The following is a 27,820-nucleotide window of genomic DNA, read 5'->3' as shown; positions in this document are numbered from 1 at the left end:
CAGTGGGTGTTAACAAGCATTTCCTTTGCATTGTGTTATTTGGTAATTTTCTTCTATGCCTAGTTTAATTTTTTTTACGTTCATTTTTTTTAAGTAATCTCTACACCCACCATGGAGCCAAAATCGTGACACAGAGATGAAGTCTCATGCTCCATCAACTGAGCCAGTCAGGAGCCCCGTGACTTGTTTAAATTATACTCGGTATAGATATTAAGAGTATGTTAGGTATCATAATGTGAAACTTTTTTTTTTCTGGTGTTTAAGCTTGTGTGAAGTGTTTTTTGCTGTGAGATATAGACCATAAACATCTAAATGTTTTGTTGTTAAGCTCCATACCCAACACGGGGCTTGAACTCACGACTGTGAGATCAAAAGTTGCATTCTCCACCAACTGAGCCAGCCAGGCAATCCCAAACTTTTTTTTTTTAAGACTTTTTATTTTTAAGTAATCTCTACTCCCAGTGTGGGGTTCGAACTCACAACCCTGAGATCAAGAGTAACATGCTCCACCGACTAAGCCAGTCAGGTACCCTAAGACCTTAAACACCTAGAAATGCACTTAAAATGAAAAGCAAAGTACTTCACTTTCACTTGGCCTTGAATATTTTCCACCAAAAAAATAAAAAAATAAATAGATCAGTGAGAAGAGTAGCATTCATTATCTAGTATTTGAAAATCTCTTTGCTCTTAATATAGCTGGCATTTTATATGTGCTCTTGCATTTAATTTGCTGAGATAAATAATCTGACCTCACATGTACAGAGTTAAAAAATGGGAGATGTACTTTAATGACTTTTCAAGGTATTAATATTATTCTTTGACACTATGCCAAAAATCAACAAGTGATAACTTTTTAAAGGTTACTGTAATATGGAATCTGGCCTTTATCTCTCTTTTTTTTTTCCTAAGATTGGTATTAATTTTAATTTTTATGTTTTTGGTTTTTCTTTTCTTTTTTAAAGTAAACTCTATCCCCAAGAGTGGGGCTTGAACTCACGACTCCAAGATCAAGAGCCATATACTCTACTGACTGAGTCAGCCAGGCACCCCTAGCCTTTATCTTTTAAACTGAAATCCATTTGTCTATCTTATACTTTAATATCACCATGGATGATTTTGTAGAATCACGCACTAATCATTTGGAAAATACCAGTTCAATGAGTTAGGCAGATCTTCCAAATGTTCATTATACGGTATTACAAAATCACATTCATTAATACCCATCAGCAATCTCGTCACAAAAGACTAAGTATTGGAAAGCTGTCAAGTTCAACAGATAGTTGTTTTTCAATATTCTAACTTTTGGTGTGAAAGTCAAATTCAAAAAATTACTACCAGTTTTCTTCATAAAAGCATATAATACATTTCTAGTCTTAGTATCTGAGTATCTTCAGTGTGGATTCGACCTGGAAACCAGAGAGTCCCTGGAAGCAAGCAAAAGCAAATATGGACACCTCCTCCCAAAACCTAGAGCTAGGAGGGTCACAATCTTTCTCACTTATCAGCCCTTCTGCATAATAAAACCTTCTACCCATGCACTACCTCTGTCTCCACAAATTCATCATTTCCCAAATTCTCCCTGAAGCTGACTGCTGCTGGGTCCTGCTCTGGGAAAGCAAGATTAAATCAGCCATGGTCTCTGTCAAGTCCCTTATTCTCAGAATGTTGGACAGACTTTAAGAGGCAAGCTCTAGTATTGCTGTTTCTCTAAAATCCAGGCTACTGTCTAAGGAGTATTTAAATATTCTTGGGAAATGACATTAGAATAGTCTCCATTCCTTAATTTCAATCTACTTCTAAGTGCTACCTCCATCAAGTAACCTGATTGATCTTCCATAACCCACCATCCCCACTAGGGGAAGCCAGAGCTCCTGAAAATGAGCCAGTAGTTCTCCTTCAGGCAGAATGAAGACGTTGACTCTTCCCATTGGGCTTGTGACCACTCCTGTCACACATAAGTAGCTGTCTCCACTTTGGTGTCTGGCAGTGCTGACTTCTTACTAAAACCACAGCCCTAGGTGTGACTTCTGGCATCTTGTGAAGTAGGACTCTTGACTAAAGATTTCACTACACTCACTGTACACACTAGGTTTCTATCCTGAGTGTGTCCTCTGATGTCTGATGAGGTTTGATTTTCGACTAAAGCTTCGCCCACACTTCCTACAAATGTAAGGCTTCTCTCCTGAATGTATCCTCTGATGTCTAATGAGGTGTGACTGCCGGCTAAAGCCTTGCCCACACTCCCTGCACACATGAGGCTTCCCCCCGGAGTGTGCCTTCTGGTGTGTGGTGAGAGTCAACTTATCACAAAAGCCCTGCCCACACTCCTTGCACACAAAGGGCATACGACTCGAGTGTGCCCTCCTGTGCCTAAACAGGTTTGGCTTCTGGCTAAACCTTCTACCACACTCCCTGCACATGAAAGGCTTTTCCCCTGAATGTGTTCTCTGGTGTGACATGAGGGTTGACTTATCATTGAAGCCTCGTCCGCACTCCCTGCATACAAATGGCTTTTCCCCTGAGTGTGTCCTTTGGTGTGTGATAAGGGTTGACTTCCGGGTAAAGCCTCGCCCACATTCTCTGCACACAAACGGCTTCTCCCCCGTGTGTGACCTCTGGTGTTTGTTGAGGTTTGACTTCAGGCTGAAGCACTGCCCACACTCCAGGCACATATAAGGTTTAACACCAGAGTGCGTCCTCTGGTGTGTCTTGAGGTTTGATTTCCAGCTGAAACGGCGCCCACATTCTGTGCATGCGTAAGGCTTCTCTCCTGTGTGTGTCCGTAAGTGTCTAATGAGGTGTGACTTCTGGGTAAAGCACTGCTCACACTCTCTACACACATAAGGCTTCTCTCCTGAATGTGTCCTCTTATGTCTGATGAGATGTGAATGCTGGCGGAAGCCACGCCCACATTCCCTGCAAACATAAGGCTTCTCCCCAGAGTGTGCCCTCTGGTGTGTGATAAGGTTTGACTTCAGGCTAAAACTCTGTCCACATTCCTTGCACATATAAGGCTTGACACCTGAATGTGTCCTTTGATGTGTGAAGAGGTTTGACTTCCAAGTAAAGCCTCGCCCACACTCCTCACACACATAAGGCTTCTCCCCTGAGTGTGTCCTCTGGTGTGTGATGAGGTTTGACTTCCAGGTGAAGCCTCGTCCACACTCTTTGCACACAAAAGGCTTCTCCCCTGAGTGTGTCCTCTGGTGTGTGATGAGGTTTGACTTCCAGGTGAAGCCTCGTCCACACTCCTTGCACACATAAGGTTTTTCCCCAGAGTGTGTCCTCTGGTTTTTGATGATGGTTGACATGTTGCTAAAGCTCGGTCCCCACTCAGTGTACATGTAAGGTGTCTCCCCTGTGTGCGTCTTCTGGAGGCTAAGCAGGTTTGACTCCCTCAGCCCAAACTCCCCATATTTGACTGCCCCAAATCTTGAGACTTCTACACCATGCGATCCTTTGTCTGATTCCTCAAGGTCTGTCCTCTGGTCTAGGCTGGGCCCTACATTCAGCACCGTGTTGTCTTCCCTGGACCTGACTGGCTGTTCTTGCAGTGGGCTGGACAACACCTCCCAAGGGCTGCTTCTGCTTACTCTCCTGAACAAGTGATCGGAGTCTTCTGTCTCTTGAATTTCTGCTTTGTCACTGAAGCAGGCTTGATCAAAGAGTTGTTTCTGCTGCTGTTTCTGATCTTCTGGATAGTGTTTCCCTGGATGGAGATGATTTCCTGCACAGAAACTTGAGAAGAGCTGAGGAAGATGACTGAACCACACATGTTGGCTGAGGCCTTGCTGACTAGAGAGTGCCAGCGGGCATGGGGGACAAGGTTGAATTTCTAGCTTTGATCCTGGTGAAGAAAGAATATGTTTAGTCAGAATTGCCATAAGTAGGGATGCCTGGGCCATTTTGCTTTGCCCATTGGTCATTCGTAATATGTTTATATCACAGCCTGTCTCCCACTTAGACATCCTTGCATCCATTAAAAATGGCTATTTTTCATTTTACTTCACACGTTACATTTTTAATCACAGGAGTTAGCAAACTTGTCTAGTAGGCCAAATTCAGCCTGCAACCTGTTTTTGTATGACCCACCAGCTAAAAATGGATTTTACCTTTCCAAGGAAAGGAAGGAAGGAAAGAAAAGAGAGAGAAAGAGGGAGGGAAGGAGGAAGGAAGGAAGGAAGGACAAAAGGAAGGAAGAAAGAAAGAAGAGAAGAGGAGGGGGAAGAGAAAGAGAGGGAAGGGGGGGCTGGAAAGGGGAAAGGAAAGAAAGAAAAGCAAGCCAACCAACCAACCAATAGGGCATGTGACTTGGAAAGCTTAAAATATTTACTACTGTAGCCCCTTAACAGAAATCATTTTTTGACCCTTGTCCTATGGCAATGTGGAAAACCCATACCAAAAATTTATTTTCACAACACCTGACAGACTACAAAGTTTAGTTCCAGAAATCAATAAAAAAAACCTACAATAACTTGAGAATTGTTTATTCAAGAAAAATACTGAACTCCAGATAAGAAAAGTGGGAATCTGTAGCATTATTGCCTGGAGCTACTCTCACTCTTCCAACCCGCCAGCTCAGTAGGTGTGTTTGTTATACTAGGACAGGCCATAGAATGATCAGTGCTGCGGCCACCAGAGGGGCAGTCACTTGATTTGAATGGAAGGTGAGAAACCAACGCCCAGTGGAACTGTCCATAAATATGATCTAGGTGGTAAATGAACACGGAAGGCCACCGGTGACTGCTATCTGAGGTTCAGTCTTGGTTGGGAACAACAACAAAGAAGACTGGTAGACCATCCAGAAATGTAGCAAGGGAAACCTGAAAGTGAGAGAGCCAGGGAGAGGCTTGATAAGCTCTTCACACAATCCTGGCTGACTGGAAGGCTGTTTGCAAAAGCAGGGAAGATTGATGGGGGCCCATGCTATGCACATAACCCTACCTGACAGAGAGGCTACAACCAAGTACAGAGGAAAAAATGAGAAGGACCAGTGGAAAGTAAAAGGCCAGAAAAGGCTTGAAAGCTATCTGAACTTTGAACTCCCCAACCCACACGCTCATTCATTGGCAGAGGCAGGAAGCCTTACTGGCTCAAAGTCTTGGAATACAACCTATTGCTAACTGTTGCAGTTCACCAAGCTCTGCAGACACAAGGTTGAAAGCAGGAAGCCAGGATTAAAAATAAATACAAGAATAAAATAATAAATCACCCAGAAACATCATCTTCACAGAGAAAGCATATTCCCTGTATTAAGGTTAGAAATGTTTCTAAACCACAAACAGCAACAACATCTAGGCAGGAAACATCATGAGATACCAGAAGGGCTACAATATAGTATCTAAAACATCCAGTTTTCAAAGAAACAGAACAGTGTGACCCATGCAAAGGAATCAACGCAGCCAATAGAAACTGTTGCTGGGTGGCCTGGATGTTGATGTACGAGGAAAATAATAGCCTTCAAAGCCGGTATTATGAATATATTTAGAACTAAAGGAAATAATGTGTAAAAACTTAAAGTATGGCAAATTAAGAAATAGAAAATCTCAACCAAGAATAAAAACTATTAAAAAGGAGTAAAAGGAAATTCTGATATTAAAAAGTCAAATAACTGAAATTATAAAATTACTAGAGAGATCCAACAGCATATTTGAGTTGGTAACAGAACCAATGACGTTAAAGATAAATCCATAAGAAGAACAGGTGAAAGAAAGATCAAAAAAAAGCAAAGAGCCCCAGAAACCTGTGGGACACCATCAAATAAACCAATCTATGCATAATGGGGACATATGAAGGAGAAAACAGAGAGAAAAGGGCAGGAAAAAATGTCCAAAGAAAGAGTAACTAAAAAGTCTGAAATTTGATGAAAAACATTAATCTGCAAATCCAAAAAGCTCAACAAAGCCCAAGAAAAACATAAAGAGAACCCCAGAGAGATACATCATAGCCAAATTGTTGACTATCATAAAAAAAAAATAATAATAATAAAGAGAAAATCTTAAAACCAGCAAAAGGAAAATGATTCAACAAGCACAGGAGGAAACAGTATGATTAATGCTAATTTCTCATCAGAGGCAACGGAGACCAAAAGGCAGTGGAGTAATTTATTCAAAGTGTTGAAATAAAGGTTAAAAAGCTAGTAAGGAAGGGGACGCTGGGTGGCTCAGTTGGTTAAGCTTCCAATTTCCACTCAGGTCATGATCTCATATTTCATGAGTTCAAGCCTGCAATGGGCTCTGAGCTAACAGTGCAGGGCCTGCTTGGGATTCTCTTTTCCTCTCTCTCTGCCCCTGCACATGTATGTATGTGCACACACTCTCTCGAAATAANCCTGGGTGGCTCAGTCGGTTCAGTGTCCGACTTCAGCTCAGGTCATAACCTCACAGTTCATGACTCTGAGTNACCCTCCCCTGCTCACACTGTCTCTCTCTCTCTCCTAGAAATAAATAAAACATTAAAAAAAATAAAGTAAAAATTTTAAAGAAAGAAAAAAAAGAAATTGATATAAAGGTATTCACAGATTAACAAGTACTCAGAAAGTATCTATTGCTAGCAAACGTGCCTTACAAAAAATACTAAAGAAGTCCTTTGGGCTGAAAAGAAGTGACACACTAACTCAAATCCACAGGAACAAACGAGGACCACCAAAAGTGGTAAATATGTAAATGAATATAAGACTATGTCTGTATATTTTTCTTGTTTTATTCTCTTAAATTCTCCAAAATGCGTAAGATTATCATAAAAGGCAATAACTGTAACACCTTATTGTGGGCTTTATAATGTATCTATTTTACTGGAACTAAGTATTAACTAGATTGTGATAAAGTAGATGCGTATTTTAATTTGTAGAGCTACACTAAGAAAATAACTACGAAAAGTACATATATGTGCCCAAAGGAATAGAGAGGAATAAAAAACCATGAAGCATATAAAAAAAAAATAGCTAAAGGGCAGACTTAAACCATATCAATCATTGGATTAAATATGAACAAACTGAACACGCCAAAAGGCAAAAAAGTTTCCAGTTATGCCACCAAAAGCACAATCCATTTAAAAATTTGTTAAATGGGACATAACTAAAGTGTAAAAACTTACGCTTGAAAAGACACCATTAAGAGAGTGAAAAGTCAAACCACAGGCTTGTCTTCTGAAACTTGATTTTATAGAGTTCAAAGTATGTGAACACCATAGATCCAATATAGGACTGTGCCTAGAAAATATGAAAAACTATCACAACTGAAAAAGAAGACAAAACCCAATTTAAAACTGGGCAAAAGAAATGATAGCTATTTCACTAACAAAGATAATGTAAATGGTTACTAAGCACAAGAAAAATTCAACATCATCAGTCACTAGGGAAATGCAAATTAGAACCACAGTGAAATACCACTACACACCCAGTAGAATGTCTATAATCACGACTACAGACAATTCCAAGTGCTGACAAGAATGCAGAGAAAGTGAAACTCTTAACATTCTGCTAACAGAAAAATGTAAAAATAGAAAATGGAAATGTAAAATAGAAATGCTAACAGAAATGTACTTTGGAAAACAACTTGCAGCTTCTTAAAAAGTTAAATATGAACATATACAATCCAGGGAGTTTACACCTACTTATCTACCCCAAAATGAAAATGTATGCCCACATTGACACTGGTACTTGATTGTTCTTAGCAGCACTATTCACAATAGCCAAAAGTAGACACAACCCACATATCCATCAATCTGTGAATGGGTAAACAAAACTGCTGTATCCACACAATGGAATGTTATATGGCAATAAAAAGGAATGGATTACTGATACATGCCACAACCCGGATGAACCTCAAAAACATTATGCCACATACAAAAAATTATATATTTTATGATATCATGTATAGAAAATGTCCAGAAATAGCAAATCTATAGACAGCATATCAATGGCTCCCTTGAGCTCAGACAGGAGGAGGGATAGACATAAATGGGCAGAAGGGAACTCTTTGCAATGATGGAACATTCTACAGTTAAATGGAAGTAATAATCATACAATAAACATTTACCAAAAATAATGCAACTGTACATTTACAAGAAGTACATTTTATGGTAATATCTCAATGAAGTTTTTTAAAAAACCAGGAACTGTAAGACTGTATATTTCTAAAATGTCAGTGTCCAAAAGACAAGGAAGGTTACTGAAACAACCTATATTAAGGGAAATTAAATACACATGACATGTAGATGCACTACCTAAACCTGGACTGGATCATGTTCTGGAGAGTAAAAAAGATATTACTGCATCTACTGACAAAGTTATAATATGAGAAGTAGATATTAGATAACAGCAAATGTAAAATATTAACAGGTGATTTTATGATGCTATTTCTTAATAACATATATGCCATATATATTTACACATATGTGTATGTAGAGGATATAGGGTGTTCTTTGTATTAATTTAATTTTATTTTTTAAATTTTTATTTAATTTTGAGAGAGAGAAAGAGCAGCAGAGAGAGAAAGAGACAAAGAATCCCAAGCAGGCTCTGCACTGTCCGCGAGCCCAATGTGGGGCTCAGTCTCACGAATCGTGACATCATGACCGGAGCTGAAATCAAGAGTTGGATGCTTAATCAACTGAGCCACCCAGGTGCCCCTGTAGTATTTTTATTTTTGCAAATTTTCTGTAATTTTGAAGTAACTTCCAAATGTCAAGTCTAAAACATATAAAATGAAGCCTACTTCTGAAAATGACAGCAGACTGAATTGGTCACAAGAATCCCCTAGAGAAAACAATGATAAAACTGGATAAAATACAATAGTTACTTAAAGTCACTGGAAAACACTCAAAAGTGACCAGAAGCTGGTGGGAGGAAAGAGTTTACACTAAAAAAGCATGGAAAGGGAAGGGTAAGAATTTCGTTTGTGAGTTTCTTGCTAAAGAGCACTCCCAACACACACCACCACAGCAGTGGGGAAACAATGATGAAATACCAAAGCCTTATGGGCTCAAGGTGCCAGACGTCAGGATTCAGAGGTGGAACAGAAGCTGCAAATATGTGTTAGGAATACAAGGACATCTATAGTCTTGAATCCCAGTATTACTAAAGAGGGGAGGCTGAAACGTAATAATGTTAAGCATCCATCTGAAAAACTTAGAAAAAGAATAGTAAAATAAGCCCAAAGTAAGAAGAGAAAGGAAATATTTACTAGAAGTTCAGACATAAAACATGTAATAGACATGATCAACAATGCCAAAGAAAAAAAGGCAAAATAAACAGGTAAAATAGTTGTATACATATGAAACTCCAAAGACTGTATATACATAGGAAAAATTATTGAATTTAATTAAACTACTCACAAGGCCACTGGGTATGTGATCATTATGATGAAATGAATTTTAGTCACACATTTTAACAAAAAAAATTATAAAAATTTAGTTTGTAAAAATATAATTCTCAGATAAAATAAGCCTAGGGGTGCCTGGGTGGCTCAGGTCATGATCTCGAGGTTCATGGGTTTGAGCCCCATGTCAGGCTCTGTGTTGACAGTTCAGAGCCTGGAGCCTGTTTCAGATTCTGTGTCTCCCTCTCTCTCTGACCCTCCCCTGCTCTCTCTCTCTCTCTCTCTCTCTCAGAAATAAATAAAACATTAAAAAAATTAGAAAAAAAAAAAAGCCTATGTATAAATTTAGAAAGGTAAATTTAAAGAAGGTTATAAAACCTAGCAAAAGGTAGTAATAAAGATGTATTAATAAATAAGTGAAGAAATACAACACACTAAGAGAAAGATTTAATATTGTAAAGATGTCAATTCTTTCCAATTCATATATTAATACATGTATATTAACAAATATATAAATTCAGTGCAACTACGACAAAATCCTGACAGAATACTTTATGAAATCTGACAAGTTGATTGTAAAAGCTCAATGGGTAAAGCTACAAAGACACGTGAAGAATAAGACGGAACGACTTAACCTACCAGACACTAAGACTTACTATAAAGCTGTAGGAAATTAGAGGTGCCTGGGTGGCTGAGTTAGTTAAACATCTGAGTCTTGATTTTGGCTCAGGTCACGACCTCACATCAGGCTCTAGGCTGACAGTGAAAGTACAGAGCCTGCTTGTGATTCTCTGTCTCCCCGTCTCTCTCTGTCCCTCCCCTGCACACACCCTCTAAAAATAAATAAATAAACTTAAAAAAAAAAGTTCCTGTAAAAACTGACAAAATATGAATCTGATTAAAGTCTGTAGTTTATTTAACAGTACTGTACCAATGTCAACTTCTTGGGTTGTGAAATTAGAGAAAGTTGAGAGAATGGATGGGAACTTTCTGTACTATTTGTACAGATTAAAACTTACTTAAATTATTTCAAAATTTAACAGCTTTTAATTTTTTTAATTAAAAAAAATTTTTTTTAACATTTTATTTATTTCTGAGAGAGAGAGGCAGCATCAACAGGGGAGAGTCAGAGAGAGAGGGAGACACAGAATCTGAAACAGGCTCCGGGCTCTGAGCTAGCTGTCAGCAGAGCCTGATGGGGGGCTTGAACTCTCGAACCGCGAGATCATGACCTGAGCCGAAGTCGGACACCCGACTGACTGAGCCACCCAGGCAACCTTTTAATTTTTTAATGTTTATTTTTTTAAAATGTTTACTGATTTTTGAGAGACAAAGCACAAGCAGGGGAGGAGCAGAGAGAGGGAGACAGAATCAGAAACAGGCTCCAGGCTCTGAGCTGTCAGCACAGAGCCTGACGGGGGTGGGGGCTCAAAACCACGGACCATGAGATCATGACCTGAGCCGAAGGTCAGACACTTAACCACTGAGCCACCCAGGCGCCCCAATGTTTATTTATTTTTGACAGACAACAGAGTACAAGCGGGAGAGGGGCAGAGAGAGAGGGGGAGACAGAGAAGCAAAGCAGGATCCAGGCTCTGAGCTGGAGGCACAGAACCTGATGCAGGGCTGGAACTCACAGACCGTGAGATCATGACCTGAGCTGAAGTCGGATGCTCAAGTGACTGAGCCACCCAGGTGCTCCTAACAGCTTTTGAAAAAGCAGGTAGGCAGCCCATAGACTGGAAGAAGACGGACATAATACATTTAACAGACAAAGGATTCACTTTCAGGATTTATTTAAATACTTCTACAAATGGGCAAGAAAAAGAAACGCAGGCAAAAGATTTGAACAGGCAATTCACAGAAGAGGAAACAGCAATGCTAATCAACCTATGAACATTTGAAAAGATGCTCAAACTCCATGGTAATCATATTAAAACTAGTGCGAGAAGCCATTTTATACCCAAAGGATGGTCAAAAACTAAAAGCAACCTCACAGACTAATGAAACGATTGTTGAGAGCCAGTTGGCATTGCCTAGGCCAGATGAAGGAGTGCACACTCTGTGACTCAGCTACTCTACTCCTGGGCACGTATCTTAGAGAAACAAGTGCTACTATGCCCAAGGACACCTGCATGAGAGTATTTATAGCTGCATTCTTTAATAGCCAAAATTGGCAAAACCAAAAAAATAAAATGGATAAGCGAATTATATTTTAATTATGCACAGAATACAATAAACATGATATAGCAGTAAAAACAAATGAACCAGAACACCATATATCAACATGCATGAATCTTATAAACCCAGTGTCAGTGAAGAGAGCAAACTACAGGATATACATATTATGATGACATTAATGTAAAGTTTAAAAATATGCCAAACAACTATAGGTGGTTGAGGGATTCATATATATGAAGCAAAATAAAAAGCCATGTATGAGAATTATAAATCCCAAACTTTGAAAAAACACTACCCTTTGGGCAGGAGTGTGGGAGGGTATAAGGTAGAATCTGGGGAAGGGAAATAGGAACTTCAATTGTTTAGGTAATGTTTTATTTTTCAAGCTGGGATGCTGGCTCATGAGAACTTATTTTTTTATTATTCATAGCTTGCTGTAATCTTCAATACTGAGAAATGCATTTTTTTAACTATGGGAATTGGAAAGGTAGAGATAATCAATTATGTTTCGCCTAACAGAAACTGGAAAATATCTGAAGGGTAGCAGACTTCATGTCCACGGGGTAGGTGCCGTTTTTTTTTTGTTTTGTTTTTTATTTCTAGGAGAGAGAGAGAGAGAGACAGCGTGAGCAGGGGAGGGTCAGAGAGAAAGGGAGATACAGACTCTGAAATTGGCTCCAGGCTCTGAGCTGGCAGTCAGCACAGAGCCCGACGCGGGGCTCGAACCCACGAACCGCGAGATCATGACCTAAGTGAAAGTCGGACGCTTAACCAACTAAGCCACCCAGGCGCCCCGCAGTTTTTAAGATCAAGAGACAAAGAAGCCCATGAATGAGGAAAGACTGAACATGACGAAGAAGGCAAGCCACGTAAGAGGAAGGGAGGCTTCCTGGTAGAGAAAAGAGACAAGGAAGCCAAGAAAGTCCTACCTTCAACTGAAAATAATGTTCTGGAAGGGAGCTCATGCCAGGCAGACTTACCAATGACCCAGGAGACCTGAGAAGAGCTTCTTTCCTGTACCTGAGAGATGCTTCCTCCTTCCCTGTCAAGCTCCGGATGGTCCCATCTTCCCTGTGTCATACTCACCTCCACAGAGGCCCAGCGGATATTGTTTCTCCTCAGTCCAGGGCTCTTCTCCTTGTTCCAGCTGAGAAATAAGTTTTGGTTTGGAAAATGGAATTTCTGTTCATAGGGGGAAAAAAACAAGGAGATTCTTGGTTATGGGCTCAAGGGGCCATTCCAGAACTCAGAGCCAAAATTGGTAGGGAAACCCAAAGGATGGTATGGAGGACCTAAAATAGTAAAAAACTCTCAAGGTGCCTGGGTGGCTCGACTGGTTGAGTGCCAAACTTGACTCGGCTCATGATCTCAAGGTTTGTGAGTTCAAGCCCCACATTGGGCTTTGAGCTGACAGCCTGCTTGAGATTCTGTCTCTCCCCCTCTCTCTCTGCCCCTCCCCCACTATCTCTCTCAAAAATAAACATTTAAAAAAACATTAAAAAAAACAAACAGTGAACCCTCTACAGAAGAAGAGTTCAGTAAGTAAAGGTGACTCCAATCATAAAATTAACATATTAATACTCAGTGAATGAAAATCTCTTAGGTTTCAAACAAGATAAAGTCAAAAGAGAGCCCCAGGCTTGAGAAAGGCCTGGAAATACAGTGTTATATGCAACATGAGTAAATCTACCTGTTTCCAATTTTATTAAATCCAGACTTACCCTGAGGGAAAATGTAAATTATTGTTTTTAAGCTCAACCCTAGGACAAAACTGCTTCATGGCAGCCTTTCCTCACGGTGTATAGAAAATACTCTGTGGAACAGACTTTAAGTGCTAAGGGAAGCCATCCTTACCTAGTGACACCAGGTGGTTATAAGTCTCCAGCATCACTTCCCTGTGCAGGGTCCTCTGGGCAGGGCTCAGCAAACTCCATTCCTCCCGGGTGAAGTCCACAGCCACATCCCTGAATGCCACGAATGCCTTTAACACAAAACACACTGTAGCTCATCTGGGAGTTCTCCTTGCTCACAGCTTAGGATGAGGAGTGAAAAGGCTTCCCTGTGGGAGGTAGAGATTTCTAAACCCTACTTTGTAAATGAAGGGTAACAGAATATGCCACTACAACTTATGCCATTTTCACAGAAGTATTATTATTTTTATTTATTAATATTTATTCTTGAGAGAGAGAGCGTGCATGAGCGAGTAGCAGAGGGACAGAGAGAGGAGACAGAATCCGAAGCAGGCTCCCGGCTCTGAGCTGTCAGCACAGAGACCAATGCAGGGCTCGAATCCACGAACTGTGAGATCATGACTTGAGCCAAAGTTGGACACTTAATCAACTGAGCCACCCAGGTGCCCCTGACATAAGTATTATTTTGAGCTGCAGGAAACTGAGCAGAAGCAGATACAAGAAAAGCTCTCTGCACTCCTCCTATCTGTCTAAAAGCGGAACATAAATCTGTGAGGGTATCCTCCCCTTTCTACCAGGAAGAATAGAAATTAATCACTGGAAGCAACTTATCAGCCAGGAGATGGCACCAGAGGAATTTATACAACCTTACTAACTAGGCCTTACCTTCCATCAGTTCCCCCTGTATTTACCTCCTTGGAAGGTAAGGTGCCACCTTGAAAACTCAAAATCCTTTTCCTCTGTCTTGTCACATCTCTAAAAAGTTATTGTTCTTTTCTTAAGATGCTATATGAGCCGAAGTTCTAACCACACCTTTGAGTTACTCACCACTGAGTACTCCTATGTGTAGATATGATGTATGTGTTAATACACTTCTGTTTTTCTCTTGTTAATCTGTTTTTTTGTCAGTCTGATTTACAGGGCCCCAGGCAATGAACTTAAAATAGGTAGAGGAAAAATGATTTTTTTTCCTTCCCCTATATGATCTTAGTGCCAAGGGGACTAAGTGCCAAGGTGTTCTAGGGAACACCTGGGTGGCTCAGTTGGTTAAGCTTCTGACTCTAGATTTTGGCTCAGGTCATGATCTCACGGTTTGTGAGTTCAAGCCCTGCATTGAGCTCTGCGCTAACAGTGTGGCGCCTGCTTGGGATTCTCTCTCTCTCCCTCCCTCTCTGTTCCTCCCCTGCTTATGTGCTCGCTCTCTCTCTCTCAAAATAAATAAATAAAAGACCGTTATTCTCCAATCTCTATCCAGCGAGCACCGTTTGTGCACCTATTACTGTCAACATCTTAGGCTACATGCTATGGCGGATAAAAGCAAAACACAAGTCCCTTCACATTGGGAGCTTTAAATCTAGGCGGGGAGAAGAGGAAGACATCACACACACAAAGTGAAACAATAAAAAATAATCACCTTACGGAGTTTGAAGAAGATCAGAGACTACCTGATATAAGCATTTATGCTCTACCTGCTTGAAGCAGCTGAGTCTCAGCGGCAGGGGTGGCGGAGGGTGTTGAATACCAACCAATGGGGGTATTGGTGGGTATTTGTAGCAGGATCCATTCCTCCCCCTCCCTCACACCGCCACTGCTCTGATTTGGGCTGAAGAGTGCAAGTGGGTGGTTGGGAAGGGTATGGACTCAGATCACATTGTCCCCAACTAGAGTATCCTTACTAATTAGTTAACTTCTCAGCACTTCCGTTTCTTCTGTGAACCAAGAAAAACAGTGCGTATCCTACAGGATTGTGCTGAGGATCAGAGAAGTTGGTAAATGTAAGGATTCAAGACAAATGTCTGCTGTACACACTGATTGCTCAGGGAGGAATTCCCTGGCCTTTGTATGAAAATTCTTTCTTCTCACTCAGGTTCTTATTCCCCTCTAGTGCTTTAATGTATCCCCTTCACTCTAGATAATGCACATGTTACTCATTTTTATTTTCTGACTCTGTGCCAGACTCTAAGTTCCAGAGGCATTATTCACTGCTATTGCCCTGGTGCCCAGAACAGAGCCTGCAAAAGCAGTCAAATATTTTTAGATGACTGAATGTGCATTTATTATCATTATTCCCTGAACAAAGTTTCAAATGACCTTCTGCTACCTAGAACACTGGAAGGTGGGAATATATAATGGCCCTTGGCATGAGGCTTTGGTGAGGTGTCTTGGCTTGGAGGTGTGCAGAAACCAAGCCCCAAGGAGCCTAGGGATCCAGTTCTGGGAATCTTCCTACCCCATCAGTTTTTCTGTCTTTTAAAAAAGGGCAAGGGGTGCCTGGGTGGCTCAGGGGTTAAGCGTCCCAACTTCAGCTCAGGGCATGAGTCTCCCATCAGGCTCTCTGCTGTCAGTTCAAGCCAGCTTTGGATCCTTTGTCTCCCTCTCTCTCTGCCCCCCGCCCCCCGCCCTTAGAACTTGCGTGCGTGCTCTCTCTCTCTAAAATAAATAAACACTTAAAAGAGGGTAAAAGCTGCAGTCTACAGATAGGGTTAGTTTGAGGTATACAAAGCATTAAAAGCTTTATTTACATATATAAAGGATGACTTATATAATGGATGATTTCACATGAAATATCAACTTATGAGTCCTGTTAAAAAAAAAAATCCATAAATCTGACTCATGTGGGCTTCGCATTGCTTCAGGGCCACAGTTAGCTGAAGGTGACTCACACTGGGGATCCATCAGCCTAGGCGTGTTGTTGGCAGATTGCTGTAACTCCTACCTTATCTGTTTCATTTAGCTACCTGCCTGGTCCCTTTGGTGAATTGACTTTGCATCCTTTCTCAAAACACCATCATTCCTTGAGGGATGGCACTGTATCTCTCCCCTCTCAGGGGACCCTCCCCTAAATTTTCAGTTCCCTGCCAGGGCAACTGTTCTACATTGGTTGTAGAATGGCTTTAAGAGAGGACCCCACTTGGTCCCCCTTCCTTTGGTAATCCCAGAACCAGCTCTCCACCAAACTAATGATTATTCATAAAACACAGACAGGAGGAGTGAGAGCTATGGTTCTTAGCCCTCATCCCTAGTTCTTCCTTCCTTCCCTTCTTTTTCCCTTCTTCCTCCCTCCCTCCCTCCCTTCCGAGTGTAAGGGAAGAGTAGCAGAGGGAAAGAATCTTTTTTTAAAAAATTTTAAACATTTTAATTTATTATTGAGAGACAGAGAGAGACAGAGCATGAGCGTGGGAGGGGCAGAGAGAAGGGGAGACACAGAATCCGAAGCAGGCTCCAGGCTCCAAGCTGTCAGCACAAAGCCCAACATGGGGCTTGAACTCACAAACTGCAAGATCATGACCTGAGCCAAAGTTGGATGCTTAACTGACTGAGCCACCCAGGTGCCCCAAGAGAGAGAATCTTAAGCAGGTTCCATGCTCAGCATGGAGCCCAATGCGGGGCCTGATCCCAAGACTGGGATTATGAACTGAGCCGAAATCAAGAGTTGGACACTCAGCCAACTGAGTCACCCAGTGCCATAGGGGTACCTAAGTAGGGGCGCCTGGGTGGCTCAGTCGGTTAAGCGTTCGACTCTTGGTTTTGGCTCAGGTCATGATTTCAAGGTTCATGAGTTCGAGTCTCGCGTCAGGCTCTGTACTGCTGTTAGGGAGACTGCTTGGGATCCTGTCTCTACTCCTCCCCTGCTCTCTCTCTCAGATGGATAAATAAACATACATACATACATACAGGAGCCAAAGTACAGTCATGGCTTAAAATCACTGGGTCAGAGGAATCTCAAGATAGAGAGATGAGAGCAGTTTTTATGAGAGGAAGGTATGATCTTGGTCTTAAAGGGCAGGCAAGATTTTGAAGGGTCAAAGAGAAAGAACAGAGGTGGGCACGGCAGACAAGACAAATGGGATGGGAGGAAATAAAGAATGAAAAGTGCTAGCTGGAAAAGACGGCAGATAGTTTGTAACAGACTACAGACGGGTTGAAAGGCCGAAAGAATATAAAATCCTATCCTGTACTGTGCATTTAAGGTAATATTTGAGTTATACCCTTGAACTGATGGTAGAGGAGTATACATGTGGATAGAGAAGTGGTAACACACATGTAGCAAAATACTATTGAATCTAGGTGATAGGTATGTGAGTCAATGTTAAAGTCTTTATATTGTTTCTATAGGTTTGAAACTTTTCTTCAGGGAGCCTGGGTGGCTCAGTCTGTTGAGCATCGTACTTGGCTCAGGTCAGGATCTCGCAGTTCATGGGTTCGAGCCCCACATTGGGCTCTGTGCTGACAGCTAGTTTAGAGCCTGGAGCCTGTTTCAGATTCTGTGTCTCCCTCTCTCTCTGACCCTCCCCTGCTCATGCTGTCTCTCTCTCTCTCAGAAATAAATAAAACATTAAAAAAAAAAGAGAAACTTTTCATAATTAAATATAGGAAAGAAAAGGATATCTTTCAGATATCTGCCTAGTCCTTCTGGTGATTTGATTTTACAACCTGTTCTTAGAATGAACATAACACACACACACACACACCTTGAAAATCTCTGACAAAGGACAGGCAGAGAAGGACAGTTACCATATGTTTGCATGTATAGGAGGATTAGGAGGAACTTAACGGAGGACTGTGGGGGAGAAGGAGGGGGGAAATAGGCGAGGAGAGGGAGGGAGGCAAACCATGAGAGACTCTTGAATGTTGAGAACTGAGGACTGATGGGGGTGGAGGGGAGGGGAAGGGGGGAGATAGGCATGGAGGAGGGCACTTGTGGGGATGAGCACTGGATGTTATATGGAAACCAACTAGACAATAAACTATTAAAAATGGAAAAAAAATAAACATTAAAAAAATTTAAAAAATTAAAAAGTCTCTGACAAAGGAGCTACACTGGAGACCAACCTACATTTCTTCAACAAGCTTAACACAACTGGTATTCCTGCAGCCTTGGAAAAATTCATGGTTTCTCTGTCTGGGAACCATACACGTAGGGAGTGTGGAAACACTAAGTGGATGATTCTCCATGACCTATTCCAAACCTCTCTCACTGGCTAGCAACCCAGCTGGCAGTGTGGAGCATTAAAGCCTAGTCAAGGGGAGGCCTGACTGGTATAAAAGCAATCTGTCCCTTTGTCAGCCGAAGAATGGATCTGAGGCCGACAAGACACAAGTAGGCTGCTGCTGGATCCTAGCAGAAGACTTCATTCATCAGATGGAGTGAAAGGGAGCCCATCCTTTTCCTGATGGTCATAAACGTGGGCACAGAGGACCCAACAGAGGCAGCAGAGCAAAGTGCACTGGCTTTAAGTGTGGGACCTGAACCCACAGCACCAGCACCCCTGAGGAACTTGTTAAAAACACAATTCTCAAATTGAGGACTGATGGGTGTGGGGAGGAGGGGGGAGATGGGCATGGAGAAGGGCACTCGTGGGGATGAGCACTGGGTGTTATATGGAAACCAACTTGACAATAAACTATTTGTTAAAAAAAAAAAAAAAAAAAATTCTCAGGCCCCATCCCAGAACCACTGAATCAGAAATTCTAGGGTGTGGGTCCAGCAATCTGCTTTCACAAGCCTTCTCAGTGATTCTGATTCACAGACAAGTCTGAGAAACAGTGGCTACAAGCACACTCTAGAGACAACCATGTTCAAATGACAGCCCTCCTTCTCGCATGACTTTGCATCAGTAACTTGACATGCCTGTGTCTCAAGTTTTCTAAAAATGGGTATTGGAATAATGTTACTTACTTTTAGGGTTGTTGTGAGGTTTAAAGTTGCTATTAATAAATATCCTATGACTGTGAGAGGAACCAGCATGGATGAGGCTGATACTGTGAACAGAGTCGAGGGGAGGAATGAAAGACTCCCAGTCCTTGATAAGCTTATGAAGTGAGAACCAACCCCCCAAAGTGCACCCTGACTCTGGACTTTCTTTATATTTTTTATTTTTAGAAAGAGAGAGTGCGTGCAAGCACATGAAGGGTAGAGGGGCAGAGGGGGGAGGGGCAGAGAGAGAGAGGGTGAGAGAAAGAATCTTAAGCAGGCTCCACGCTCAGTGCAGAGCCCAATGAGGCTGGATCCCACAACCCTGGGATCATGACCTGAGCTGAAATCAAGTGTTGGATGCTCAAACAATTGAGCCATCGAGGCGCCCCTGGACTATTTTTTTTAATTTTTTAATAGTTTATTTATTTTTGAGACAGAGTGAGACAGAGCATGAGCGGGAGAGGGGCAGACAGAGAGGGAGACACAGTTTCTGAAACAGGGTCTAGGCTCTGAGCTGTCAGCACAGAGCCTGATGTGGGGCTCGAACTCACAGACTGTGAGATCATGACCTGAACTAAAGTTGGACGCTTAACCAACTGAGCCACCCAGGTGCCCCTACCCCTGAGCCTTGTTTTAGGTGGGCTCAGTTATGTTTTAGAATAGCTAAGCAGGGTTTCCTGTTGCTTAGAGCCAAAAGGTATAACATCCTGCTTTGTATGGATGGCCCCCCACGGAGTCATGCCTCTCTTTTTGTACCCTTTATGCACTTTCCTCCTGAATTAGCTCTAGGCTTGCCCATGTGACATGCTTTAGTCAGTGGGACATTAGCAAAATGATGCAAGTAGAGGTTTGAAAGGCATTTGGGCTCAGGGCTGGCCTTGCTTCTCTCTCTGCAGTAAACCTTGAGGAAACCAGATAAATAAACTGACCTTGCCTGCTTTAGGCCACAGAGAGAACCAAGAACTCAGGTACCTCAGCCTATCGACCAGTGGACATGGAAGGCCATTCAGCTCTAGCTGAGCAGCTGGCTGACTACAGCCACATGAGTAAGGCCAGATAAATCAAGAGAAGAACCACTCGGCTGTGCCAAGCCTAATGGCCGACCCACAGAATTGTGAGCTAATAAATGATTTTGTTTGAAGTCCAATCAGTAGATAGAAATGAAGTGCCATAACAAATACCGAAAACACGGGTCATTAGCTTTGGGAAGAGGAACCACAGAAGGTATTAGCAAAAGTTGGAAAAGTAGTACACAAACTGTTAGTGCAGACTAGAAAAGTGGCGAGGAAACCACTATGGTGGCTTGAGAAAGGGAATGCATTTTACATGCTGGCAAAACTGTCACCTGGGCTAGTTTGGAAAACCGAAAAAAATACTTCCTGGCTTTCAGATCTGGCTAAAGAGATCTCTGGGAACCCCGTAAAAGGCTTCTGTTGGATGCTCCTAGCTACATATGATACCCTATACAAAGAGAAGAGCTAAAGAAGCAACTAAGCAGTTTGTAAGTACGATGAAGAGGAAATATAGACACATGGTGAAAAAACAAGAGCCAGAGCACCCTAACCAACTAGCAGGGTAACGGTCCTGCATGGATGGTCTCCAGCCCCAGTCAAACCACCAGCTGACTACAGCATCATGAGCAAGCCCGGGTGAAGCCTGCAAAGCACCCTTCTGTGCCCAGTTCAAAATGCTGACCTAGCAAAGTGTGTGCGAATAAATTATTTTGTTTTAAGTCCATAAGCTTTGGGGCGGTCTGTTACGCAGCAAAGGCTCACTGATATACTGATAAAGGAATATCATGTTAGATGAAAAATACTTTACAACTAAGATCATCCTTGACTTGCTGTGATGCTAATGCTGTCAGAAACTCCTTAGATTTGACAAAGAAGAGATTCAGTTCTCCCGTTTTTCTCTCACTCTGGAGCATGAAGTCATTACTTGGAGAAGAGGACAGATTCATCGGAATGCCCGGAACAGTTATTTTTCTCCCTTGCTTCAGCCAAGCGCCTAAAAGATTAATTAATCTAAGTTAAAGGTATATATGATGACTCCACTGTGTTGGCAATAAACATGCTTTCAGAACTAATAATCAGAACATAATGTCAGAAAAGAACCACACATTTGAAATGAAGGGTGTCCCGAATATCTAAGACACTGTCATGAGCCACTGAAAGAGGGCTTCTGAACAGAAAACTGATGTTATCATAATGTTTGGGGAAAATGAGAATTATAGAAACACGCAGTGGTAGCAAAGGACTATATCAACATGCAGAAACAAGTCCGGACACCATTGTGAACATTCACATGAGAATAGAAACAGATCTGCACTGGCAGGTCTACTCTGGGGATGGAAAATTACACACTGTAACAATAAAAACAAAAACAAGAAAACTGCACAACATAAAGCAGACATCATGATGGAAGAAGGGGGGGCCTCAAAAATGGAAGAAATAATCCAATGTATCAAAAGTTTTTGAATAGGCAAAGTTCCAAAGCTCCAACCTGTGTTGAGTCCCCACAGCTTCAAAACAATCATTTCTATTTACCATATCATATTCTTGTTGTGAGAATAAATATAAATCTATAAAAAGAATTCCATGCACAAAATTGATCACAGAAACAAAATTTACAATAGAACAAAGTAAACGTTCCCCCTAGAGTGGGCGGAACCCTCCTATATTGTTGGTGGGAATGCAAACTGGCGCAGCCATGCTGAAGACAATACGGAGGTTCCTCAAGTTAAAAATAGAACTACCCTGCCACCCAATAATCTCACTACGGGGTAATTATCCCCCCCCCAAAAAAAAAACCCGAAAACACAAATTCAAAGGAATATATACACTCCTATGTTTGCAGCAGCATTATTTACAAGAGCCAAATAATGGAAGCAGCCCAAATATCCATCATAGATGAATGGATAAAGAAGATGTGGTATAAGTATATAATAGAATATCATTCAGCCATAAAAAAGAATGAAATCTTGCCATCTGCAACAACATGGATATAACTAGAGAGTACAAAACTAAGCAAAATAAGTCAGTCAGAGAAAGACAAAAAAAACCATATGATTCACTCATATGGAATTTTTTTTTTTAATTTTTTTTTTAATGTGTTTTATTTATTTCTAGGAGAGAGAGCGAGCGAGCGTGAGCAGGGGAGGGTCAGAGAGAGAGGGAGTCACAGACTGAAACAGGCTCCAGGCTCCGAGCTGGCAGTCAGCACAGAGCCCGACGCGGGGCTCGAACCCACGAACCGCGAGATCATGACCTAAGCGAAAGTCGGACGCTTAACTGACTAAGCCACCCAGGCGCCCCTCACTCATATGGAATTTAAGAAACAAAACAAGCAAAGGAAAGAGAGAGAAACCAAGAAACAGAATCTTAATTACTGAGAACAGACTGGTAGTTACCAGAGGGGAGGTGGGTGGCGGGATGGGTAAACTAGGTAATGGAGATTAAGGACTGCACTGGTGATGAGCACTGGGTGATGCACGGAATTGCTGAATCTCTATATTGTACACCTGAAACTAATGTAACACTGTATGTTAACTATACTGCAATTTAAAAAAATAATAAAAATGTTCCCCCAACTTGGTTAATAGTGGATGGGTTCATCTATTCACTATTATATGCACTATTATATAAATCACTTTCAGTGGGATAAGTGTTGGTAGCCCTAACCCTCTCCTTATAAAAAAATCATCTGGATACACTGTACTAGCTTTTTTTTCTTAATTTTTTAAAATGTTTTATTTATTTCTGAGAGAGAGAGAGAGAGACAGCGTGAGCAGGGGAGGGTCAGAGAGAGGGAGACACAGAATCTGAAACAGGATCCAAGCTCCAAGCTAGCTGTTAACACAGAGCCCGATGGGTCTCAAACCCATGAACCGCAAGTTCATGACCTGAGCCGAAGTCGGATGCTTAACCGACTGAGCCACCCAGGCACCCTAGTACTAGTTTAATATAGTGATTTTATCATTAAGGTCTATCAAAATGTGTGTGTGTGTGTGTGTGTGTGTGTGTGTGTGTGTGTGTGCACGCGCGCGCGCGTGAGATTAAACAAAATCCCAGGGGCACCTGGGTGGCTCAGTCGGTTAAGCGCCGGCTTTGGCTCAGGTCATGATCTCATGGTTCGTGGGTTCGAGCCCCACGTCGGGCTCTGTGCTGACAGCTAGCTCAGAGCCTGGAGCCTGCTTCAGATTCTGTATCTCCCTCTCTCTCTGACCCTCCCCTGCTCAAGCTGTCTCTCTCTCTCTCAGAAATAAAAACATTTAAACAAAATCCCAATGGTAACAGAATCCCAAAACAAAATGGAAGACTCATAAGTGTGCAGGCTGTGTCTTTCCACATTACTGAATGTTGTCCACCCAGTATTCTGCACACAGCAGACATTCAGGTAATTTGTTTAACGAAATCAAAAAATGCTGAGTATTAGTAACACTCTGTGCCTGCCAGCCCATCTCATTTGTTACATATTCTCATTTGTTCTCTCAGGCAAAGGTCCTTGGCAGTCATAGCTAATATCCTACTGTATATTTGTTTAACTTGGTTTTCATAATTCAGATGTCATGCATATCAGAGTACCTGATGATCTACCCAAACCCCCTGAAACACGTGGTTAATTCTGCACCCCAAATAACATACTAACACAAACAACAGAAACTCCTTTGTTACTTGGTTCTTTCAAATAAATTTATTTAAAGTTGTGGTTCCTCTATGCACCAAACATTTCATATGCGTCAGGTACTCCTCTAAGCACAGAGGTTTCATCTTAAACAACTTAGCCATTCAAATGCTTGTACCCTTTAATCGATTTTTCCTAATACTTTTTTTTTTTAAGTGTTAGGGGCAGGAAAAATCAGCTCACACAAAGTCCAGCTTTTCCCAGAAATTAGAACGCTTTCCTATTAACATTACGAGAGGTGAAGAAAATACACACAAAAGATTCAATGTTACATTAGGCAACGTCCTCAGATTTATTATGCATTCTTAGTACTAACACTTTCAAATGAATGAAATATTTTACAAATGAGAAACACAGAACTCTCAAAGTTGTTCTGGTAACATACAGGAAATCATAAATCTCTACCACAGAAGACCAGGATTAAGAATAAATCAAAGTCTCATTTTCTGTTTAAATTTTCCTGATTTTTTTTTATAAGGATAGTCAAGGCAGATCTGAATAACCATGTTAATGCACATCAAAAATCATAGAAAACCAGCCTGGTAACTGTGTTGGTGCTCGATAAATGCTAATCACATTCAATTAAGGGAAGGTCATCATGGCTACCATGGACAGGAGTTAGAAAGTTTCCCCTTAAGTCCCTATACATCCATGCCATGGATTTCCTTATGTCAAATTCCTTCTCAACATCCTTCAAAACCTAGGTTACTCAAAGACAGAGTCTACACTCCTCCGTCTAGCACTCAACCTAGCCACCCAGACTCAGAGGTGCAAAATGAAAATCCTCCAGGGGCTAGGTAGGTTATATACATGAGAGAGGCAGGCAAAATGTTAGCTGGTCAATGGTTTCAACCCCAGTTTGGGAGATACTGTAGAAAGTGCTGCAAATAAACTCACCAGGAAAAACAAACAAACAAACAAAAAAACTCAGCAGGACCTGTCCAAACTATGAAGACCACTGTTCCGTGTGAATTCCCTGACACAAGAGTAAGTGCAGTTTATTTTAAGAGAAGCAGACAATCTAGAATTTTGGGTGAAATCTCCCCTTTGCCAGATTGCTGAAAATGCTCACAATGTAAAATTCAGGTCAGACCATCAAACTCCTCTCTGTGTTCCATGCGTTTGTATCGTCACGACCACATAAAAATCAACCTTAAATCATTCCAGTAGCCACTACAACCTTCCCACACTGTGGCCGGGGCAGTGTGCCCAGCCTCAGACTAATCATGCTTGCCGCTCTCCTCCCTGCTCTGCCAACTCTCCAACTTGCCAAACCCTCAGGGGCGCTTCTGACAGCCCTCCTTCTTCCGGAAGCCCTCCCTGACCGCCTCAGGTCACAAGCATCTCTGCAGTACCTGCCCTTCATCCTCATCACTGGACAATTATGCGTGGACGTTTCTGTATTTTTATTTAAACTGTTCTACGTGTGTTGCTCAAAACTGACCACTTCGAGGATGACTGAGGTATGGAAGGAACAGAAAGGAATGCTGAAGGGGGACTCCATGTAAGATGAGCCACCCTGCCTCCAGGAACAGGAGTGAACTTTGCCCAATATAAGGCGGCCTGCAGTGCAAGAGAAAGGGCCAGAGCCATGCTGTTGGCAGCCAAGACGGAATTTGATGAAAATTCTCACCTCTTTTTTGGCTTTCAGGAGCCCCGTGGCCATTTTCCTGATCTCCTGAATGCTCTCCCTGGAGAAGGGCAAAGTCACAGAAGACAGATCTGGGGAGGTGAAGAGAAATGACCCTATGGAGAAGCTCCTCCCCAGGAGTCAATGGGGGGTTGGGGAGTCGACTCCGTTGACCACATTGACCACAACAGCGGGTTAAGAGGGTCACAGAAATCACCAGCACAACCCAATTCCCATCCAGAGCCCTGGGAAAAGGGTCTAGGGTGACCGAGCACCCCCTCAAGTTCAGCCCCAAGCTCTGGCCAAGGAGTGGAGCCCATGTCCCCCTGCAGCAGAGTGGGGGGGGTCCGTCTCTAACCTTACGGGCTGGAATGAAAATATAATGGCCTGGAGGTGCCTACAGAAGAGCGCCCGAATACGAGGCAACTTGTGACCCCAAGAGTAAAAGAGGGACAAGCAGAGGGATGTGCTGACTGGACGAGGCAGTGATTATAGGGCACTCACAGAACGCGGGGCGCACGTTGCCGATCCTGAGGCTGAGGCTCGGGAACGAAGTGCAGAAGTGTGGGAAAATCTCGAAAGGGGTGGCCGACGCCACCTCCAACCAGCAAGCGGCGGATCCCACAAACCGGAAATGCTCCTGCTACGTCAACTCAACAACAGGAGGAGCGGAAGGGACGGCGGAAGTGGCCGCACGGGCTTCTGGACGGTGTAGTCTTTGAGACAGACAGGTGGTGGGTGAGTCGGCTGGCTAACAGCCGGGCGACTGACTTTCGCACGTCTCTTGCAACGAAGTTTAGGAGCCCACTGTTAAGATGTCCAGAGCGCAAGGTGCACACGTTTCTTCTCCGAAGGGCAGTGAGATATTGCAGACCACAAGAGAGTCGCAGAAGTGCCCGAGGATGTTGGGAAATGTGGTCCTGGCTTCCCGCAAGTTGTTACGGAGGCGGGTGACCAGACTGCGCGCTGACAGCGGCGCGGGTGAACTGGGGTCACCCATCCAAGGCTCTGCCCCGTGGGCCCTTCCCGTAGCGGAAACCAGGGTCCGGATTGGCGCAGGTGGGCGCCGGTCACGGCAGAGCACTTGAAGCAGTGGAGTGATACTTTGTTGGGACTCGGGGATAAGAGCGACAACCGGCGTTGGTCCCCGGAGGTAGGAGTGTGCGCCAGTACGGACAGGAAACGCCAAGGCTATTTTTTAGGAGAGCAGGATTGGCTGGGCTAACTCCCAGCTCTGGTCTTGTGTCCCCTGGATTTTAGTGGGTAGGGAGGCTGGGACTTGAGGCCAAGAGCAAAATACCCCCTGGTGGTAGAAGTAGTAGTGTGGTAAGGAACTGCAGCTTGATCCAGAAATCCCTGGGGGGGGTTTTGTTTTGTGGGTTGTTTTTTTTAAATTGGAAGCTAGGTGACAGGTGCCACTTAGAATAAATTTACCGGGGTTGTGGTTGGGAGGTGGGGTATGAGGGGTGAAGAGGAAGCATAATTTGGGAGTTTTGTTCATCATGATTTTTTTGCATTAATTTTGATTTTCAGAGATACTACCTTTAAAATATTTATCTTGATGACTGAGCTTTTATGGTGCCCCTTATATTTTGTCCCCAAAGTCTTAGCTGTAGGGATAGGCATGAATAGATCTGACACTATACGAATCTCATTGGCATCTGCCTTGTACCCTGATAGGAGGTGAAGGCCTGGCTTCAGGGTATTAAGTAGCCAGAAAGAGCCCTCTGGGAGCTTACCCTGAATTGTTGAATTGTATTATCTTTCTTTCCTGATTTCCTTAATATCCACAATTTCCTGATAACTGAACCTTCCAAAGCCCCACCCACAGGACACCTCCAAGACCTATCACAGTGCACATATTCCAAAACTACTCTTGAATCTTCACACCCCTACTCCAGAATATCTTCCAATATCTCTTTACCTGGAGGAGTGAAATAACAAAGTTTGCATGTTAGTATTCACCTTCCCCACTGGATGGTGTTCAGGAAGGAGGATTGGCCCAGTGCTCTATTCCAGTCCTGGTGGCATACCTCACCAAGAGTATCATATCCATGAATGTGGAATGCTTGTTAACAACTCATTACGAACCAAAGTCAGGCATCGGGCTGGGAAGAGCACACATGAAATGGAGGGAATGAAAGCTTGAGAGAAAGGATTGGGGTGTTGGTGGGGGGAGGTGGTTGGAGGTAAGATCCTGATTCCTATGTGTAGACATATGTGTACACAGTCAGTGAAAAGAGACCCAGGCTGATAGGTTACCTATAATAATTCAAACATAATATAACAGCAGGTCAGGTGAGGGGCACCTGGGTGGCTCAGTAGGTTAAACATCCAACTCTTGATTTCACTCAGGTCATGATCTCACTGTGCATGAGTTAAAAATCCCCTGCTTGGG

At 42.6% G+C, this 27,820-nt stretch overlaps 1 protein-coding gene across 3 annotated transcripts; it reads right to left on the bottom strand.

Moving 5' to 3' along the window:
- Window positions 1-1,263: 1,263 nt before the first annotated feature.
- On the bottom strand, window positions 1,264-26,034 carry ZNF875 (zinc finger protein 875). Of its 3 annotated transcripts, XM_077773706.1 has the most exons (5): window positions 25,927-26,009; window positions 25,426-25,514; window positions 13,356-13,482; window positions 12,588-12,683; window positions 1,264-3,847 (listed from the first exon to the last, which is right to left on the bottom strand). In XM_077773706.1, the coding sequence occupies exons 2-5, from the start codon at window positions 25,456-25,458 to the stop codon at window positions 2,094-2,096; spliced, it is 2,010 nt and encodes a 669-aa protein (XP_077629832.1). In that variant the 5' UTR covers window positions 25,459-25,514; window positions 25,927-26,009; the 3' UTR covers window positions 1,264-2,093. The 3 variants fall into 3 exon arrangements, with proteins under 3 accessions (XP_077629832.1, XP_077629834.1, XP_077629833.1); XM_077773708.1 differs by lacking the exon at window positions 25,426-25,514 and having other exon boundaries at window positions 25,927-26,034; XM_077773707.1 differs by lacking the exon at window positions 25,927-26,009 and having other exon boundaries at window positions 13,356-13,560; window positions 25,426-25,478.
- Window positions 26,035-27,820: the final 1,786 nt, after the last annotated feature.

The sequence above is a fragment of the Crocuta crocuta genome, unplaced genomic scaffold (assembly GCF_008692635.1).
Source record: "Crocuta crocuta isolate KB4526 unplaced genomic scaffold, BGI_CrCroc_1.0 scaffold267, whole genome shotgun sequence".
Classification (NCBI taxonomy): Eukaryota; Metazoa; Chordata; class Mammalia; order Carnivora; family Hyaenidae; genus Crocuta; species Crocuta crocuta.
Note: the sequence above shows the minus strand (reverse complement) of the source record. Positions and strands in the feature narration are given on the sequence as shown.

What these genes read in the sequence shown, in the direction of transcription:
- ZNF875 (XM_077773706.1), bottom strand. Translation starts at nt 25,458, where the DNA reads ATGGCCACGGGGCTCCTGAAAGCCAAAAAAGAG. An exon ending in TCCTGAAAGCCAAAAAAGAG is followed by an intron (nt 13,483 to 25,425) that starts GTGAGAATTTTC and finishes TTTGTGTTAAAG; the next exon opens with GCATTCGTGGCATTCAGGGA. An exon ending in TCCGCTGGGCCTCTGTGGAG is followed by an intron (nt 3,848 to 12,587) that starts GTGAGTATGACA and finishes TTTCTTCACCAG; the next exon opens with GATCAAAGCTAGAAATTCAA.